Source organism: Talpa occidentalis, unplaced genomic scaffold (genome assembly GCF_014898055.3).
Source record: "Talpa occidentalis isolate TD23 unplaced genomic scaffold, MPIMG_talOcc4v2.1 talOcc4.4, whole genome shotgun sequence".
Taxonomy (NCBI): domain Eukaryota; kingdom Metazoa; phylum Chordata; class Mammalia; order Eulipotyphla; family Talpidae; genus Talpa; species Talpa occidentalis.
Window position 1 is genome coordinate 86,144,460 of NW_023604295.1, and position 20,459 is coordinate 86,164,918.

At 43.3% G+C, this 20,459-nt stretch overlaps 1 protein-coding gene and 1 pseudogene across 2 annotated transcripts in view; both read left to right on the forward strand.

Annotated features, from left to right (window-relative positions):
* The window catches only part of CLRN1 (clarin 1), a 62,939-nt gene that overhangs the window by 8,163 nt on the left and 34,317 nt on the right, over window positions 1-20,459 (forward strand). The window contains exon 2 of one of the 2 annotated variants that reach the window (XM_037524641.1): window positions 10,591-10,613. The exons of the other annotated variant lie outside the window; for it this stretch is intronic. Within the exon in view, the coding sequence (XP_037380538.1) occupies window positions 10,591-10,613 (23 nt within the window). The remainder of the gene's footprint in view (window positions 1-10,590; window positions 10,614-20,459) is intronic. 2 annotated transcript variants of the gene reach the window in all.
* Window positions 787-4,894, forward strand: LOC119257050 (Y-box-binding protein 1-like; annotated as a pseudogene).

A 20,459-nucleotide genomic window follows, 5' to 3' on the forward strand; every position in this document is an offset into this window, starting at 1 on the left:
GGCTAAGGAAAAATGTCAGGCTTTTCTGCCCTCCCGCCATCAGGATAGATGAGGGAACCCTGTGATCCTGAATGCATGCCTGATGGCGGGCACCTGGAGTAGGGTGTGGGCAGAGGTAGATGGGATTCACCTGGTTTAAGACTGGGCTTTTAAGGGCGGAGTCATGGGGACGCCAGTAGAAGCCAAAAGAGAGGCCGAGAAAGAAGTAGCAGAAGCCGAGAGAGAAGCAGAGAACACCAGAGAGCCCAGAGAGAGTGAAGACTTGCTGGGGGCTGGAAGGCCTGCCAGCCTCCCGCCTCCCCCCCCCAGCACCCTTGCCTGCTGTGTACCGGGTAAATCCCAATAAAAGACCTGCAAAAAACCACTGAGGACTCTTGACTCCTCCTTTACCTGGTCTGCTGGTCAGAAAACCTGCACTGTGTCCATTCCTGCCCTTATAAAGCTTTTTTCTATCTCTAAAATATATCATGGATTTCATAAAGTTATAGGGATAGTTATTAAAACAAAACTCACAATTAAAGATATATTTGCCTTTCATCTAGTCATGCAACCAGATATCAAGACTGATTATGATACACCTTTATTACAGGTATGATAGAAAATTGACTTAGAGCAAATTACCTAGCAGACTGATTTATGCAAGTTGTATTTTTCTCCCTCTCAGTATGTTGTAACTGTGGCAAAGCCATTCTTGGGAATTATTACCCCCAGGATAATCATTCCCTGTGGACTGGGAGCAGTTATATGGGTTCTATTAGAGACACATATGCTGTTCCCCAAGCCACCATGGGTGATGAAGACTCACTAGTGGGGATGCCTCTGAATAGGCTGGAGTCAGGTGGGAACGCTTCAGCTGAGAGAAATTCAGGTGTGGTGCTGAGAAAATTGTATTTTAAGCGGTTTTATCATACTATCTACTCTCCTTTCAAGTGCTGGGGTCATGGATTTCATTCTCCCTGACCACATAGCCATTGGAAGACTGTCTTAATACCTGGGAATTAGATTACGAGTGCCATTAAAGAGATGAATGTACTGAGCTTATGTCATGGAATGTCTTTCACTGAATTTTCATAATGACTAGGTGCAGATAGGCTGAGGGCAAAGTCATATCAGTATTTCTATAAGAAGAAAGAAATCTTCCCTCTTATTCCCTTTCAAGAAAATGAATAGCTGAGCACCAAAGGGCCAAATATAACTTTTTCTAAAACATATTTTTATATGGAGAAGCATTAGGTGAGAAAGAAAACAGGGCATTTTGCCTTTAATTGAGGAATAAATTGCTGCAGTGTTGCTGATATCTTTATCAGAGGCTGCTTTCCTTTGGAGAACTTCACAGGTGGTGTTACCTGCATTTTACACTTGGCCACCTGAAGGTGAAAAAGGGTTGATGAGACCCAAACCATTAGATCATTGGTCCTTAACCTGGGCTGCACTTTAGTATCACTGGGGAGACTTTAAAACTACTGTATCCTGGACCAATTGAATCAGGAACTGTGGAGGGGGGGCCTGTGTTGCAATAATCTAGAAGGTCCCAGGTGATTTTAACGTGTAACCCAGGCTGAGAATTCTTGAGGCTGAGGACCAAGACAGGTGGTCAGGTGAGGTCAAGAGTAGAGTCCCCAATACCACTGAAAAGTTGTGGGTGGAGTGGGGGGAAGCAGTTTTTCATTGTTTCCACACAGTGGGTAACCACTGGTCAAATTCCAGCTGGGATCCTTGGCCTTTCTTCCTCTCCCTATATATTTCTATGAAGAGTCTCACTTTCTCCACACCACCTGGCCCAGAGGGAATGACAAATCTAATGAGTTTGCAGTAAGAAAATGAATGTTATTTGAGACCCTACACTTCTCCTCTTTCCAAATCGGCCCACCAGTTATAGCCTACCAGTTAAACTCTCGCCACCTGGCAAGAGTAATGCACCAGCTCTGTCCTAAAAGGGGGCTTCAACTGTTCATCCCTGCTTGGGCAAGTCTGCCTAATTCAGCAGAACCAGAAATAAGCTATCATCTGACCTCTACCTACCTGTCTCCTGTGGAAGGACCCCATTCCTAGATACCAGGGGTCCTCTTTAGAGGCATACAGTCTAAACAGTTTAGATAATATGGAGACTGTCCAATACATCACATAAGGGAAATAGAAATGAGAATGGGAACAATATATCAGATTTGGAGGAAGGACTATATAACAGGTAGAATAAGTAATTAGATATAAATCCAAAGTTCACTCGAATTCCATGTAATCTAAAGCTACCTTGCAGGGGCTGGTTGGGGGAGAGCGATTGTAGGATCTTTAGTGCCAATATAAAGTAAATGCTTTGACCAACTGTGGAACAAATGACTGATCCTGAGACTTGAAAATGCAGACACTCACTGCATTGATTTCTTATATCTCTCCACTCATCTAGTGGAAGTACAGCTCACCTGCCATTCTCATTATGTTTAAAAAAAAAATTAGGGAATTGGGTCTCCCCTGGTGGCACAGGCGGTTGAGCACAGTGCTGTGAAGCTGTCCGCAGCCTCTGCAGCACCGGTTCGATCCTGGCCGGCCAGCGAGGGTCCCGCATGGCACAGCAAACCTCTCCTGTCTGCTGCTCCCCTCAGCAGTGTATTTTGTCAGTCTGCTTGTTCTGCTCCCCGCTCTGTCTCTGGTGAATCCTCTCACCCTCCCATCTGGCCTGTACCCCGGTTCTTGTATAAATAAATAAATAAACAAACAAACAAATAAATCTTTTAAAAAAATTAGGGAATTGCTTCAAATGTACAAAGAACTTCCACATAAATGATTTCACTTGTATCTCTCAAAATTTCTGTGACTTATTCCTATTACCTTCCTCTAGTGCCAGCATGACAGGGCAGGTTCACTGTAGATTCAGGCAGAGAGAAAGGAGAATCCTGGAGACCCCAGTGGATTTTACAGTCTTTAATACTCTCTCAGGGAGCCAGGTACATAGGCACGCCAGGCAGGGAGGATGCATGCAAGGAAACAGGCATATGCCAGCAGGGGGTGCTGGGAGGCAGGCAGGCAACTGAGCCCCCTACCTTTAACCTCCCAGCAAGTCTGTGCTCTTTCTCCTACCTCTCCCTGGCCGTTTTTGGTCTTGTGTCCTCTCGTGGTCTCTCCTCAGTTGATGCTCCCTTTTCATCCCTGGCTCCTCTGGACCCAGGTATCCATAATCATAGGTGCAAGTGCTCTGTGCCCAAGCCCCTCACCCCTGGCTTTCCCAACCTGCCTGGTTGCCTACCTGTCTCCCTTCCTGTCAGCCTCTCCAGACATCTTTCTTTGGTGGTACTTGATATTCCAACCACCTGATATTTTTGTTTGATACCTAAATAGGTTTAGATTGGATTTACCAATTCATCCTGTGCGAATTGGAATCCACAATACTGGAATCCCTGATAGATAAACGGAGAACAGTTTAGGATAAAAATAGAACAGAAGAACCCAGAAGAGAGAAATAAAATAAAATTTAAGGCAAGGAAATGAAAGCCATACATTTAGAGATATCAAATAAAACATGGATTAATGGTAAGTAATAAAGGAACATTCTTAGCAGTTAGTAAAATAATTCATCATATTCTTATTACCCTCTGGTGATCTATTGAGAACACCATGACTCTACATGTAAGACACAAATTCTTTGTAAGTTAAAGGGTATATGTGCCTTCACCATTCTCCTTAACCCTCCAAAATTATCACTGGGTCTCTATGACATACCTTAGCGTTCCCTGGACTCTGAGGACATGAAAGGCACAGGAGAGGATATTTGTTCACAAACAACTCAGAATCTAGCAGAAGATGATAGTCAACTTAGAAAATACCAAGAAATCTATACCAAAACTCATAGAAATAAAAGCTGAGTTCAGCAAGTCACAGGACACAAGATAAACTCATAAAAGGATGCCAACAAGATGAAACAACAGGAAGGCCCGTGCTCTCCTTGACTCTATGAAGCCACCATCCCGAGAAGCTTCAGCTGAATCAGCGGGAGGAGGGGGGTGGGTTTCAACATCTCTTTTGCCAGGAGCAGCAATGCGGAGACCTAGTTGCGGCCCGGCCCCTGACCCTCAGCTCGGGCCACACCAAGCCTCGCACAGACGCATAGGCAACTGAGGACCCACACGACCTCTCATCAGAGGCGGCTGTGCGAGGGCAAAAAGGTGATCGCAAGGAAGGTTTTGGGAACAGCAAAATGGTTCAATGTAAGGGAAGGATATGGTTTCATCAACAGGAACACACCAAGAAAGATGTATTTGTACTTTAGCCTGCCATAAAGAGAAATAACCCCAGAAAGTACCTTCGTGGTGTAGGCAATGGAGAGACCACGGAGCGTGATGTCAGAGAAAGGGGTGCAGAGGCAGCAAAAGTGACAGGCGCTGGTGAGGCATTAAATGCGCAGCGGACAATAACCATTATAGGTGCTCTCCACGCCGCAGGATCCACACAACTACCAGCAGAATGATCAGATTGTGACCAGAGTGAGGCCTGCCCTAATGCAGGGGTCAGTTCCCATCTGACTATGTGCGGTGACCTTGTGGGCTGGACCAGAGCATCCGCGCCTCTTGTGCTGGGAGAGGTGATGGAGAGTGCTGCTAACCAGGGTGCAGGAGAATATTAGATAGACTAGTGAGACAGAGCATGTGTCTGGGCTACAGTCCACCATTCGGCAGGGGCCCCTCCCCAAAGACAACCCAGAGAGGAAGGCAAAGAAGAAGATAGGGAAAATTAAGGAGATGAGACTCAAGGTCAGCAACCACTTCATTGTTGGTACCCCGCAACTTCATTTACTGTCCACGATGCCCAGAAAACCCTAAATCACAAGACAAAGACAAAAGCAGCCTATTCGCCTGCTGAGAATTCCTCTGCTCCTGCGGCTGAGCAGGGCGTGCCTGAGTGAATGCGGGTTACCATGCTTACCACCACTGTAGTCTTCCAGCAACAAGAAATGAATATGAAATTCCAGCAACAAGAAATGAACAAAAGATTGGGGCTGGAGACTTTAAGTACTTGCTTTTTGCCAGTTGACCAGATAATTGCAACTATCTGCATTATTTACGCAGCCTGGGGTTTTTATTATCTTTACCTAAAGATGTCTCTTTTTGGTAAGGACAAACATGTTTTTTAAAAGACTTTTTTTCTCAATACAACTTTAAAGGTTTTTAAATTGCTTCATATCTGATCAAGTTGAGATATTTAAACTTCATTTTTAATTTGTAATTAAAGTTTACAACTTGATGTTTTTCAAAAAGGCCAACAAACTTCAAACACCAGTTAATAAAGGTCTTAAATTTAAAAAAAAGTTAAATCAATGTAAAGAAACAAAAGTACTTTAAAAATTATAGTGTATCTCCTGCAATAGAATATATACAATTATTAAGCTTAGAGTTTTCCTGCTTTTTTTCCAAATCACCAAGGGAGAAGATGGACATACTTGGGAGATTACTCAGGAAATAATCCTTTAGGAGGACGTTACAATGATGTGCAAAGAGGTCTCATGAACTCTTCACTCACACTCCCAATATTAACATCTTGCATGACTATATTATTTATTTATTTTACCACTTTAGTTGTGTTCTCAATCTCTCAGGACATCTTTTTCTTAGTCTTCATTTTATTTTGAAATACCACTACCACTTCTTATATCACCTGTCCCTTTCCCTCCCCCTCCCTCTTAACCTCAGAGCCCTCATAGTGTTTATTGATGTCCACTGGTTTTTGAAAGTGTTTTACTTTATTGAATCATCTATTATGCAAATGTCCAGTATTAGTTTTTATTGTTCTATCTTACTTTGCTATAAATAATTCTCTCAAACTCCTTCCATGTTGTTAAAAATGGTTGCATTTCATTCTTTTTTCTAGTTGATTAGGACTCAATGGTGTGAATATTTCACATCTTCTTGATCCAGTTGTCCATCAATGGACATTTTGGTTGCTTCCCTGCCCTACCTACCTCAAACAATGCTTCTATGAGCATTGTGGAACATATGGGGGGTTGTGTTCATGGGTACGAGTGTTTATTTTTTCAAAGAACAAACTCCTGTTTGCACTGATCTTTTGGGCTGTGTTTTGGTTTCTATTTCATTTACCTATGCTTTAATTTTCAGTATTACTTGCCTTCTATTGGTTTTGGGTGCTTTTGTTGTTCTTTTTCTAGTTTCTTCAACTGTAGAGTTAGATTATTAAGTAGCCATCTTTCTTATTTTTTATGTGGGCCTCTATTGCTATGAACATCCCAAATAGAACTGCTTGCAAAGCATCCCATAGGGTCTGGTAGCTTGTCTCTCCATTTTCATTAGTCTCTAGATATTTTTATCTCTTTGATTTTTTCATTTACCCAAGAGTTGTTCAAAAGCATTTTATTTAACCTCCACATTTTTTGATTTGATCCAGGAGTCCTTTTATGGTTAATTTCTACCTTTATAACATTGTGGTCTAGCACTGGTAGCATTGTGAAGATGCATGATATATTGTCTATTTTCTGAGACTTGTTTTATGTTCCAGTTTATGATCTATTCTTGAAAGTGTTCCATGCACACTGGAGAAGGTGTATTTATGGCTTTTAGGGTAGAAAACTGTAGATACCCAATAAATCCATGTGACCTAATACTCCATTTGAGACCTTTGTATCTTTTTTTTTAAAAGATTTATTCATGCATACAAGAACTGGGGTACAGGCCAGAGGTGTGGGGGGTGAGAGGATTCACCAGAGACAGAGTGGGAAGCAGAACAGGCAGATCTAGTGAAGTACACTGCTGAGGGGAGCAGCGGGTGAGACAGGAGAGGTCTGCTGAGCCATGTGAATCACCTCCCTGGCCAGCTGGGGATCGAACTCATGCTGTAGTGGCTGCGGATAGCTTCATAGTGCTGTGTCTTAATCCCTTGCACCACCAGGGAGACCTTTATTTCTTTGTTAATTTTCTGTGTGGATGATCTAGTCTTTTGTGTCAGTTGAAGTGTCCAACAATTGTATTTTTGTTATACTATTTTGATCTGTTAATAGTTGTTTTATATAACTAGGTGTTCCTATATTTGGAGCATAAGTATTAATAAGAGTTTTATCTTCTTGGTGAGCTGTTCCTTTGATCATAGTATAGTGTCCATATTTGTGCCCAACTATCTTTTTAAGTTGAAAGTCTAGCTTATTTGATACGAGAATGGCAGTACCTGATTTACTCTGAGTTATTTGTATGTATGACCTTAGTTCAGCCTGTTATTTTTAGCTTTTTTCTTTTGATTTTAAAAGGGTCTCTTGTAACTAAAGTATTGATGACTGGAATTTTTTTATGATTTTTTTTAAATTTTAACATTCATTGTGCATAATTCCTTCTAGCTCCATCCATGTTGCTGCGAATGGCATGAGTTTATCTTTTTTGATTGCTGAATAATATTCCATTGTGTATTTATACCACATATTCTTGATCTGATGACTGAAATTTTTTATGCACATTGTTAGCCTATGTATATTGTTGATATAAACTTCTTATTTTAGTCATTTTGTTTTTGATTTTTGGTTGTTTATTTTTCTGTTATTTCTTTTTTCCTTTGTTTCTCACTAGTACTTCTGGATGGCTTTCATTGTATTTGTATCAATTTCTTTGCTTCTTCATCTGCAGGTGTCTATTCTGGCTTTTTGATTAGTGGTTATCATGGAGTTTTGTGTGAATTAGTATTTTAGGTCCTTTATGAGCTGTTGTCTGTTCTCTGACATTAACTCAAATGGCTCTACCCATTTCTTCCTCTCCCTTAGTATTTGGTGCTCTTGACTTATAGTGTTATTGCTCTTGATACTGGTGTTACATTGCTCTTGTCATTTTAATAAGGAGTTTGTGCTTCATTTTTCTTTTCTTGTAGAAGAACTCCTTTTAGTAGTACTCAAAGAGCAGTGGTGGCAAATTCCACTGGCTTCTATTTGCCTGAGAAAACCTTTATTATTCCTTCATACTTTATTGATAATTGTGCAGGATAGAGAATTCTGTGCCAACAGTTCTTTTATTTTGGATTGCAAATATTTCCTTCTGAAAGAGACATGTAAGAGGGGGATATAGCCATTAAGGACAGTGCCCAATAGAGGACAGGTCACTGTCTGTGGTTTCTTCACCCATGTGCACAATTGTTGGACCACTCAGGCTCAGGGAAGAACAACAATGGGGTTTACTTAACAATCAGGGGAAACAAGGAATTTTCAAGGCTACAAGTGGCTCACTATCTTACTCCAGTTAGTGTCCAAAATTCTTAAACATTCAAGAGCGCACCATCTTACGAAGGAAGGCCTGGAGTTCATATCATATTAGCAAGCAGGTAGGGGGCCAGGATCCAACTCACCACAGCTGGACACACTCACAGGTGGGGCTGCTGGGATGATGCTGCAGCAGCCCCCAGCATCAGCCTGAAGGTCGGGATGGTTAGCATTAGATGCTAGACAGAAATGAAGGCAGCATCACTGGGAGATGGTGCCACCAGACTATTAACAGCTCTCAGAGGAGACCTAGACACAGAGTGCCTGTCACCCATCAATAGTGCTGGAGAGTACTGCCAGTAGTGCCAGCCACCTGGTCACTAGCATCACAATATTTTGTAAGTTGTTAGTTCATACCAACAACAAACAGATTTTCGAGTCACCAGACCGAGGCCTGGTACTCCTTTCAGGCAATGTCATAGGCAGACCGAGGCCTGGTACTCCTTTCAGGCAATGTCATAGGCAGACCGAGGCCTCGTACTCCTTTCAGGCAATGTTAGAGGCAGGTCGAGGCAGATGCAGCCAGTACAGCTTCTGTGAAGCTCATTGGCTTCTCTGCGAAGCTTTTTAGCTTTTTTCCTTCCTTTGAAGGTCGGTGTAGAGTCAGGAATGGTCACTCAGCAGGTTTTCTAATCCAGCAGACCGGGTAAAGGAGGAGTCAGAGTCCTCAGTGGTTTTTTGCAGGTCTTTTATTGGGATTACCAGGTACACGGCAGGCAGGGGTGCTGGGGGTCCGGGAGGCTGGCAGGCCTCCCAGCCCCCAGCAAGTCTTCACTCTATCGCTCTCCGGCCTTCTCTCGGCTTCTGCTTTTCTTGCTTCTCTCTCGGCTTCTTTTTAGGCTTCTCCTCGGCTTCTACTGGCATCCCCGTGACGCCGCCCTTAAAAAAAAAAAGCACAGGGTCTCCCCCGTGGCGCAGCGGTTGAGCGCTGGGTTGCGAAGCTGCCCGCAGCCTCTGCGGCGCCGGTTCGATCCCCGGCTGCTCCCCGGCCACTGGAGGAGGGTCCCACATGGCGCGCAGACCTCTCCTGCCGCCCGCTGCTCCCCTCAGCAGTGTACTTCGGTCCTTCTGCCTGCTCTGCTCCCCGCTCTGGCTCTGGTGAATTCTCTCACCCTCCCGCGCTTCTGACTGTACCCAGTGCTTGTATAAACAAAACAAACAAACAAACAAATAAATAAATAAATAAATAAATAAATAAAGCATGCCTCTATTTAAAAAAAAAAAAAAAAAAAAAGCAGTCTTAGCCCAGGTGAATCCCATCTACCTATGCCCACACCCTACTCCAGGTGCCCGCCATCAGGCATGCATTCAGGACCGCAAGGATCCATCATCTATCCTGATGGCGGGAGGGCAGAAAAGCCTGACATTTTTCCTTACCCTACAGTCGGCTACCAGAGGAATCTGAGAGCAACTAGTCTGAGCGAGCAACTGTCGAGTCCAAGTGAGTCCGAGCATGCAAGTCAGAGCAAATGCAGAGCATGCAGGAGTGTAGCCATCTGAGAAAGTGCAGTCTGAGTAAGCCAGTTTGAGCAAGTCCAAGAGATTAGTTAGTGAGCAAGCCCTTCCCCAAGCTGGCTTCTGCCTCCCCTATCTCCTCCTTCAGTGTCCCCCACCTACCAGTCCAATCGAACCAGTTTCAATCCTATGGCCCGATTGGACCATTTATCAACCAGTCATAGCTTGTACCTGATTAGTCCATTCTACAATCCAGGCACCAAATCCATGGGCCTCTCCACTGCCTGCAACCGGAGGCAGTCACAGCGTTGGAGCTACATGTCCTGGGGTGATGTGGTAGGGGAACCACTGCCATCCGCCATCACTGCTGGCCTCTGCCAGCAGCCTGTACCCCAGGGATGTCATTAGTGGTGGGTGGTAAAATGCCCACCACTTGCTGCCACTTGCACTGCCTGCAAGCAGTGCTCTGGGGTCAAGTGCTGAGCCCCAAAGCAGGGATAAGGGATGGGGGAGATGGGGGGTGGGGAGGGGAGGAGAGCGTCTCCAGTTTCACTTCCACTCTCTTCTTGAGTGTGGACTGAAATTGGGGGCAACCCTAATTTGAGAGCCCTTATAAGTTATTATTTTTCCTTGTTTCCTGCAAATTTTTTTCTTTGATTTTTAATAGTTTGACAATGATGTGTCTGGGTGTAGATCATTTTTTAAATTTTTTAAAAAAATTATTTTATATATTTTACATCATTTTTCCTTTTTGCACAATGTTTGCATTTTCATCTTGATTATAATCCCCATACAATTCCCACAACCCTTGTTTTTATCCCATTCCCTTCTCCCCCGCCCCTGTAGTGTGTCTCTGGTTTATAGTTGCTTGTTGATTTTGATTTTTACTTTATTGTAATTAGTCTTTTCCTGATCCCTTATTTAGGTTTTCTAAATTCCTGCTATGAGTGAGACCATCTGGTATTTTTCTTTTTCTTTCTGAGTTATTTCGCTGAGCATGATCCTTTCTAGCTCCATCCATGTTGCTGCAAATTGCAAGAGTTTATCTTTTTTGATTGCTGAGTAATATTCCATGGTGTATATGTACCATATCTTGATCCAGTCATCTATTTTTGGGCATTTGGGGTGTACATCATTTTGCATTTAAGCTTTTAGGTGTTGTAGGGGCAGGAATGGACACAGGGCAGGTTTTCTATGATCCAGCAGACCAGGTAAAGGAGGAATCACAGTCCTCAGTGGCTTTTGCAGGTCTTTTATTTAGATTTACCAGGCATATGGCAGGCAGGGGTGCTAGGGGGCCAGGAGGCTGGCAGGCCTCCCAGCCCCCAGCAAATCCTCACTCTATCTGGGCTCTCTGGTGTTCTCTCTGCTTCTCTTTTTCTTCTCTCGGCTTCCGTTCGTTCTTGGCTTTTGCTGGTGTCCCTGTGACGACACCCTTATAAACCCAGTCTCTCAGCCCAGGTGTACCCACCCACTTCAGGTGCCCGCCATCAGGCATGCATTCAGGACCACAGGATTCCCTCATCGATCCTAATGGTGGGAGGGCAGAAAAGCCTGATACTTTTACCTTACCCTACAATCACCCCCTCAGGGTTTTCTGCCAGACAGTCTATACAAGTCATGTACGTTTTTCTTGGCAATAGAACACTGCAGCCATGACCCACAAAAACAAATACTATACATCACAATAGAACAAAATACATAAAATACAACAGAACACAAATAATTCCAGGCAGGGCACCAACCTAGTGGCAAAAGACAATTATTGGCACCAGCAGATGAGCCACCAAATCTGCTGCTGAAGGCACTGCTCATACGAGGGAGGGGAACCACTCATGGCATGTGCTGTACCACACCAGGAGCCGTCAGGCTTCCTGGCCTTCTCTGGCTGTAGTCTCGGCTACAAGCCACACACCACATCCACCCCCAGGATTCACTCACTCTGGAACTGGTGATTCTATTCTACTGTTGGGGGCAATCGCCATCCCTCAGGGTTTCTGTCTGCAATCGCTCCAACACTCGGCCTTCATAGCCACCAATGTGATACGCAGACCCCTGCACTCAGGCCAACCCACTGCACAAGCACATGGGTCGGGGATCCAGACTCTACATGCGGTCTTTCTTGGGTCCCCTCTTCGGCTTGGGCTCCACCCCAAGCCATGTTCCCCACCCATCCCCCAAGGATGGGTTCCTCAGCTCCTCACCCTCATTTGACAACAAACAGGGCATCGCCCACAGGTGATTTTACGAGACTCACTGGCCTTCCTCAGCTTACTTAGTGCTTCACAGCCACTCAGGGCTTCCCAAACTTAGCATCGGTACCACCTTTTGCCTCTTCTAATTGAGGCTCATAAATCTCAGAGTTTCCTCATTTTTCCTTTGTCTTGAACTGTTCTCTTCTCCTAAATATGTAATTTGTTCATTTGAGTCTTCTACAGCTGAAATTCTTCTGCCATTTTGATTCGAGTTAAAGCACTAAGTGTGTCTGCATATCATTCAGTATCTCTTTTTGTGACCTTTTTATATATTCAACCTCTTTAGTGAAGGAAAAAAAAAAAAAGTCTTTATTCCTGAATCTCCTGTTGGAGATCTTGTGTCTGCTTATCTGACTTTGACAGACCTTCCAATATCTCACTTAACATTTTTGTTTCTGTTGTTTTGAAGTCATTGTCAGATAGTTTCTTTTTTTCTGTCTCCTTTATATTTGTCTCAGGACTTCTGTCCTCCTTTTGCTTTTGCATCTTGTATGGAGATACTCCTTTTCTCCTACGCCTTATTTATAGGTATTTCCTCATGTGTATGTGGCTTGGGCAGTGGGGGATTTACCTTCTTAGTTTTTCTTGGAGTGAGGTGGAGATAGGAGGGGAGTCCAGGGCTTTAATACTTGATCTCAGTTTGAAGAGTGAATGTTAGTCACCTCTACATGCGGTTTTGTCCCACAGTAAGCTGCATTCTGTGCTTAGGCTGTCTTTACTTCCTTCCTCACCTCCCTGTTGTTTCTGTCTTTTGGGGGTTGTGATCTTGGTTGTGAAGCTTGGGCTTCATAGTGGGAAGACCTCCAGATTCACACTCTGCTAATAATTTGCACTTGGTTCAAAGATGGCATTGTGTGCTTGTGTAGCTGGCACATGTGTGTCTACTTAACGCTATGGCTGCCCAGAATGGCCACTGCTGCCCCACCCCTGCCTCAGCTGCTGCTTTGCAGGGTTAGAATGTATACATGCTGTTGGTTTGCCTTCCCAGATGATTTTTGAGTTTGTTCTAAAACCCCTTTTTTCTGCACATGGGCTTTTATGGAGTCCAGCCTGGGTGGGCCTGGCTTTTTTTTTTATCTCTTCCAGGAGTGGACAGGAGTGAGCTTTCAGTAGGCATGCTGCCCCAAGTGTGGGGCTCTCAATTTACAGGACCAGCGCCTGGTTCCACAGCCTTGTGTGTTGCTTTCATTAATTTTTTTTTTATCTTTTTTTTTTTAAATAATAAATTTTATTGTTATATTCCCCATACAATTGCAGCCCCCCCATTCTGACCCCAATCCCTCTCCTCCCGCCCCCGCCCCCCTAAAAGTGTCTCTGGTTCATAGTTTTTTGTTGATTTTGATTTTCACTTTCTTAAAGTTATTCATTTTCCTGGTCCCTTATTTAAGTTTTCTAGATTCCTGTTATGAGTGAGATGATCCGGTATTTTTCTTTTTCTTTTTGGCTTATTTCGCTGAGCATGATCCCTTCCAGCGCCATCCATGTTGCTGCAAATTGCATGTGTTTATCTTTTTTGAATGCTGAGTAATATTCCATGGTATATATGTACCACATCTTCTTGATCCAGTCATCTATTTTTGGTCATTTGGGCTGTTTCCAAAGCTTAGCTATTGTAAAAAATGCTGCTGTAAACATAGGGGTGCAGGTGCTCTTTGGAATTGATGTTTCTGTGTCTTTTGGGTAAATACCTAGGAGTGGAATTGCTGGATCATATGGAAGTTCTATGTTTAGTAGGTCCAGAAATCTCCACACAGCTTTCCATAGTGGTTGGACCAGTTTGCACTCCCACCAACAGTGCAGAAGAGTTCCTTTTTCTCCACACCCTCGCCAACATTTTGTTGTTAGTTTTTTTAATATGTGCCATTCTCACTGGTGTAAGATGGTATCTCATGGTAGTTTTGATTTGCATTTCCCTGATGACAAGTGATGTTGAACATTTTTTCATATGCCTGTTGGCCATTTGCATTTCCTCTTCAGAGAAGTTTCTTTTTAGCTCTTCTGCCCATTTTTTGACTGGATTATTTTCTTTGTTGTTGTTGAGTCTCGTCAGCTCTTTGCAGATTTTTGTGATCAGTCCTTTATCATTAGTGTTGGGTGCAAAAATGTTCTCCCAGTTGGTGGGGTTTCTCTTTGTTTTTGTTATTGTCTCTTTTGCTGTGCAGAAGCTCTTTAATTTGATGTAGTCCCAGCTGTTTATCTTTGCCTTCACTATCACTGCTTTGGGTGATGTGTCTGTAAAGATGTCTTTGATGTGCAAATCCCGTAGTGTTTCGCCTATATTTCCTTCTATATATTTTATGGTTTCAGGTCTTATGTCTAGTTCTTTAATCCATTTTGAGTTGATTTTTGTGTATGGTGTGAGGTAGTGGTCAAGCTTCATTCTTTTGCATGTAGCGACCCAGTTTTCCCAGCACCATTTATTGAACAAACTTTCTTTGCTCCAATGCATAGTCTTTGCTCCTTTGTCAAAGATTAGTTGACCATAAATCTGTTGGTTTATTTCTGGATTTTCTATTCGATTCCATGGGTCTGTATGTCTTGTTCCAATTGTTCCAATACCATGTTTTGATGATTATGGCTTTGTAGTATAGTTTGAAGTCTGGGAGTGTGATGCCTCCATTCCCTTCTTTTTTTTTTCAGGAGAGCTTTGGCTATTCGGGGTTTTTTGTGATTCCATATGAATTTCATCAATAATTGTTCTATTTCTTTGAAGAATGACATTGAAATTTTGATTGGAATAGCATTGAATCTGTATATTGCTTTTGAAGGATGGCCATATTAATAATGTTTATTCTTCCAATCCATGAGCAGGGGATGTCTTTCCATTTCTTTGTGTCTTCTTCTATTTCTTTTAACAGTGTTTTATAGTTTCTTTTGTATAGGTCCTTTACCTCTTTGTTAGATTTATTCCCAAATATTTGATTTTTTTGTTTCAATAACAAAAGGCATGGTTTTTTTGATTTCTTCTTCTTCAGATTTATTGTTTGTGTATAGGAAGGCTACTGACTTTTGCGTGTTGATTTTGTATCCTGCCACTTTACTGAACTGACTGATGAGTTGAATTAGTTTTTCTGTGGAGTTTTTGGGGTTCTCTATGTATAATATCATATCATCTGCAAATAGTGATAGTTTGACTTCTTGTTTTCCTATTTGGATTCCTTGGATGTCTTTCTCTTGTCTTATTGCTCTGGCTAGGACTTCCAGTATTATATTGAAAAGCAGTGGTGAGAGTGGGCATCCTTGTCTTGTTCCAGATCTTAATGGAATTGCTTTCAGCTTTTCACCATTGAGAATTATACTGGCTGTTGGCTTGTCATAGATGGCCTTTATGATGTTGAGGTATGTTCCTTGTATCCCAAGAATTTCAAGGGCTTTTATCATGAATGGGTGTTGCACTTTGTCGAAAGCTTTCTCAGCATCTATTGATATTATCATATGGTTTTTATATTTCTTTTTGTTGATGTGTTGGATAACGTTGATTGATTTTCGGATGTTAAACCATCCTTGTGTCCCTGGAATGAATCCTACTTGGTCGTGGTGAATTATCTTATGGATACATTGTTGGATTCTGATAGCTAAAATTTTATTGAGGATTTTTGCATCAGTGTTCATTAGGGAGATTGGCCTGTAGTTTTCCTTTTTTGTGTTGTCCTTGTTCGGTTTTGGTATTAGTGTAATGTTGGCTTCATAGAACGTGTTTGGTATTGTCCCTTCCTTCTCAATTTTTTGGAAGAGTTTGTGAAGGATAGGCACTAATTCGTCTCTGAATGTTTGGTAGAATTCATTTGTAAATCCATCAGGTCCTGGGCTTTTGTTTTTGGGGAGGGCTTTGATTACCATTTCAATTTCGCTGCTTGTAATTGGTCTGTTTAGGTGTTCTATTTCTTCTTTATCTAGCTTTGGGTGATTGTAGAGTTGTAGGAATTTGTCCATCTCCTCTAGATTGTTAAACTTGTTTCCATATAACTGTTCATAGTAGTTACTGATTATTCTTTTGATTTCTGCTGTGTCCGTTGTGATTTCTCCTCTTTCATTGATGATCCTGTTTATTTGTGCTTTCTCCCTTTTTTCCTTTGTGAGCCTGGCTAGGGGTTGTCTATTTTATTGATTTTTTCAAAGAACCAGCTCTTGGTTTCATTGATCTTTTGGATTGTTTTTTTAGTTTCAATTTCATTTATTTCTGCTTTGGTTTTTATAATTTTTTTCTTCTACTGGTTTTGGGGTTTTTTTGTTGTTCTTTTTCTAGATCTTTGAGCTTCGAGATTAGGTTGTTTCTTTGAGTTCTTTCTTGTTTCTTGATGTGAGCTTCTATTGCTATGTATTTTCCTCTTATTACTGCTTTTGCTGCATCCCATACATTTAGGATATTGGTGTTCTCCTTGTCGTTCAATTCAAAAAATTTTTTAATTTCTTCTTTGATCTCCTCATTAGTCCAGTGGTCTTCCAGTAGTGTGGTTTTTAATCTCCATGAGGTAGGAAAGTTCCTTGCCTTCTTTTTATGGTTTATTTCTAGTTTGATGCCTTCATGGTCAGAAAAGATGGTTGATATGATTTCAATCTTGGTGTATCTGTTGATGTTTGTCTTGTGCCCCAGTATGTGATCGATCCTGGAGAATGATCCGTGTGCACTTGAGAAAAATGTGTACTCCGTTTTTTGGTGGTTTAGTGTTCTATAGATGTCTGTTAAGCCCAATTGCTCTAGGTCCTTATTTAGAGCTTTGGTTTCTTTACTTATTGTCTTGTTGATCTATCCATTGTTGATGGTGGTGTGTTGAAGTCTCCCACTACATATGTGTTTTCTCTGATGTCTGTTTTCAGAGAGGACAACAGTTGTCTGATATATTTTGGTGCTCCTTCGTTTGTGAGTATATGTTAATGAGTGTTATTTCTTCTTGAAGTATTGTCCCCTTGATCATAATGTAGTGACCATCGCATGTCTCTTTTTATCTTTTTGAGTTTGAAGTCTGTTTTATCTGATATAAGTATAGCTGTTCCTGCTTTCTTTTTTGGTCCATTTGCTTGTAGGATTGTTTTCCATCCTTTAACTTTGAGCCTATTTTTATCTTTTGTAGCTAAATGTGTTTCCTGGAGACAGCAAAAGGTTGGATTTTGTTTCTTAATCCAGGCTGCAACTCTGTGTCTTTTTATTGAAGAGTTTAGTCCATTTACATTTAGAGTTAATATTGATATGTTAACATCTGTATTTGCCATTGTGTTTGTCTTTCCTTTGATTTTATTTATTTATTCTTTTAATAACCTTTTTTTTTTTTTTTGGCCTTCTTTCATTGTTATTCATCCCTCTGAGGTTCTGGCTTTAGGACTCCTTGTAGTATTTTTTGGAGTGGGGGTTTAGTTGTAATGAAATTCCGGAGTTTCTGTTTGTCTGAGAAGGTCCATATTCTTTCTTCAAAGAGGAAGGAGAGCTTTGCGGGATAGAGTATTCTTGGTTGGCATCTGTTTTCTTGGAGTCTGTTGACTATGTCCCTCCACTCTCTCCTTGCCTGTAGTGTTTCTTCGGAGAAGTCTGATGTCAGCCTGATTGGCTTTCCTTTGAATGTTATCTGTTTCTTCCCTCTTGCCAGCTTCATTATTTTTTCCTTGTCCTGGATTCTTGGGAGCTTCACTATTATGTGTCTTGCTGTATTTTTCCTTTCGTCGTGGAAGTTTGGTGTTCTTCTTGCTTCTTGTATATCAATTTTCAGCTCCTTCTTCACATTTGGGAAGTTCTCTTCAATTATCTCTTTGAAAATTTTCTCTGTTCCTACATCTCTCTCCTCTCCTTCTGGTATTCCTATAACTCTTATATTTCCTTTCCTCATGGAGTCAGATAGTTCCCGTAGTCTTTCTTCGTTCTTTTTCCTTTGTACTTCTCTTTCCTTTTCTGTTTTGGTTCTTTTTATTTCTGTGTCTTCAAGAGAACTTATTCGTTCTTCCATTTCATCTATTCTGCTTTCATTGCTTTTCCCAGAATTCTTTAGTTCTTCCATTAATTCTTTGATCTCCTGCATTTCTTTTACTTCCCTCTTTAGGGACTCAATTTCATTCTTCTGATCGTTGATTATTTTTCCCTTATCATTGTTTTCCTTTATGACTTCTGTCAGTTTTTTAATCACGGCAATTTTAAATTCTCTTTCTGGAAGGCTCAGAAGTTCTTCCAAGTTACTGTCGTTGCAATCTGGGGGCTGGTTTTCTTTTTGTGGTGTGCTTTTTCCCTGGGGAGTAGCTAGGTTGCATGTGGTTCTTCTCCTCCCTACTGTCTGTTTTCTAATTTGCCGTATGCGTTGGGATTCTGTGTTGTTGGGACTGGCCGGCATCTTGTGTGAGCTTCTCCTCTCCCCTCTGGTTCCTCCAGGAGTCATCTGTCAGTTTCAAGCAGTTTTTACTGGAGAAAGGTCCCTGTTCTAAAATGCCGATGTGGGGACACACTCCCCTGTGTGCCTGGTCTGCCCCGGCGGTGGGTTCCTGCTCCCCCTCTGGGCTTGGACTGCAGGCCAGAGGGGGTCTGGCGTGGGCGAACTTCCCCCACTCACCTCTGGCTCCTGAGGAAGCCTTCTGCAGGTAGTCTTTACTGAAGAAATGTCCCTGTTCTAAAATGGTGATGTGGGACACACTCCCTGTGCGTCCAGTCTCAGGCACACTCTTCTGCGCGCCTGGTCTGCCCCGGCTGTGGGTGCTCGCTCCCCCTGTGGGCTCAGACTACTGGTTGGAATGGGCCCGGCGTGGGCTAACTCCCCAGCTGGCCACTAGCTCCTTCAGAAGCCTCTGCTGGTTTCAAGTCGCTAGGTGGCGCCAGAGATCTCTCCTAGAGCCCTTGGGGAGCTGATTATCCACCCTGTGGGACAGGGAACAGAGCGGGGATGGTAGGGTACACCTCAACGGCTTTGGGGTGCTGTGTCTGCCTTGTGCCCCACCGTCATGGGGAACGCACGCCCCTAATTTCGTGCCCCAAGTCTCAGTTCCAAAGCCCTCAGTTCCAGGACGCGGGCTGTAGCCCAGTTCAGTGGCGCGGGAATGGCGCCTTTTGAATCCCGCTCCCCTGCCTGGGCACCTGGTTCCTGCTCACTCAGTGAGGGCCTCCGCGCGTCTCCCTGCAAGCCTAGGTCGCAGGCGCAGGGACCTGGGCAGCTGCGATCCGATCCGGATCCACGTTTGCTTTTCAACCGCACTGCTTTTTCAACCGCTCTGCTTTTCCGCGCCATCCCGTTTCCGCTCCGCGCCGCCTTTCCGCGCAATCCCGATCCCGATCCCGATCCGCGTCTGCTTTTTCCGCGCGCCGCTTTTCCGCGCAAGCTTACCGGGCGGCCCGGGGCTGTGTGCTGGTGCTGGCCTCCTCCCCGGGGGGCGAGGTCTCTCTTTAATGGCGCCTGGAGCTCACCTCCGCGGCGGATCCTGCAGGGTTCTCCACAGCTCCCGTTCACGGGGTGTGGTGGCTGCAATAGTTCCTTTCCACTCCCAGTCCCGCTTGCTGTGTCCTTTGTTCTTGTTGGCCGTTTTGGTTTGTTGTTTTCCTCCTCTCTGCTGGTCGGAGAGTGCCGCCTCTGTGGGCGGGGGAGGGGAGCAGGGTTCTGCGCTTCCCTCCCTTCTGGTCCTCTTTTATGGCCACTTTCTTCTTCGGGCAGTTTGCTGGCGTCACCCGTTTATCTTCCGTGTCCCAGTTCTCACTGGGACCTGCCGCTTTTCCTCCCTATTCACTTTTTTTAATGGGAGATCTTACTCGCAGCGTCTCCTCGCCGCCATGTTGCTCCGCCCCCTCTGCTTTCATTAATTTATTTGTGGATTCTACTGAGATCAGTGTGAGATGGACTGTTTATGTGACAGGCTGGATAGTCAGGTCTCTGACTTGTTTTGATGGGCCACTCTTCCTCCTTTATGTTAAATGATTCAGCTTTCTGTTGCCTTTATATTCATCGTTCGTTCTGTTGCTTTATAATAAGCCCTTAAAGATTTCGTTTGGTTTTGTATATCTTGATAAATTGTTTTAGTTTTTGCTTTTTAGTAAAACTCCTTACTCTTCTTTCTGGTTTGAATGTTAATCTTGCTGCATAAAGGATTCTGGGCTGGAAGTCTTTTCCTTTAAGTGTTGTAGAGCAACCCTGATACAAAACGGGGTGCCTGACTGTGGGTCCTCACCCGCGCACTTAAAAGGACTTATCAATGCTCTACTGCAGGCACACGTGAAAGGTTAATAAAAGGTTTATTTACAAGGGAAGGGGAAATGAGGAAATGTACAGCTCTGGGAGAAAAGTGGGAGACAAAGTTTTAAATGAGTCCTACCCGATCCGCCGATTAGGAATCCCAAAATGGCCCTCTGAGAGTTGGCCACCAGCCAGGAGCGGTGAAGCCAGGAGGCGAGCGATCGCGAGCCAGAGAGCCCAAGGCCCACGTGTTTGGTTTTTTATATCCAACCTGGCTGCCCAACTCCACCCTCAGGTCCCAGCCACCCTCCCTTGGTGGTGATGAGATTTGTCTTTCCCAGAGTCTTGATGACTTTAGTCTGGAGTGGGGGTGGAGTCCAC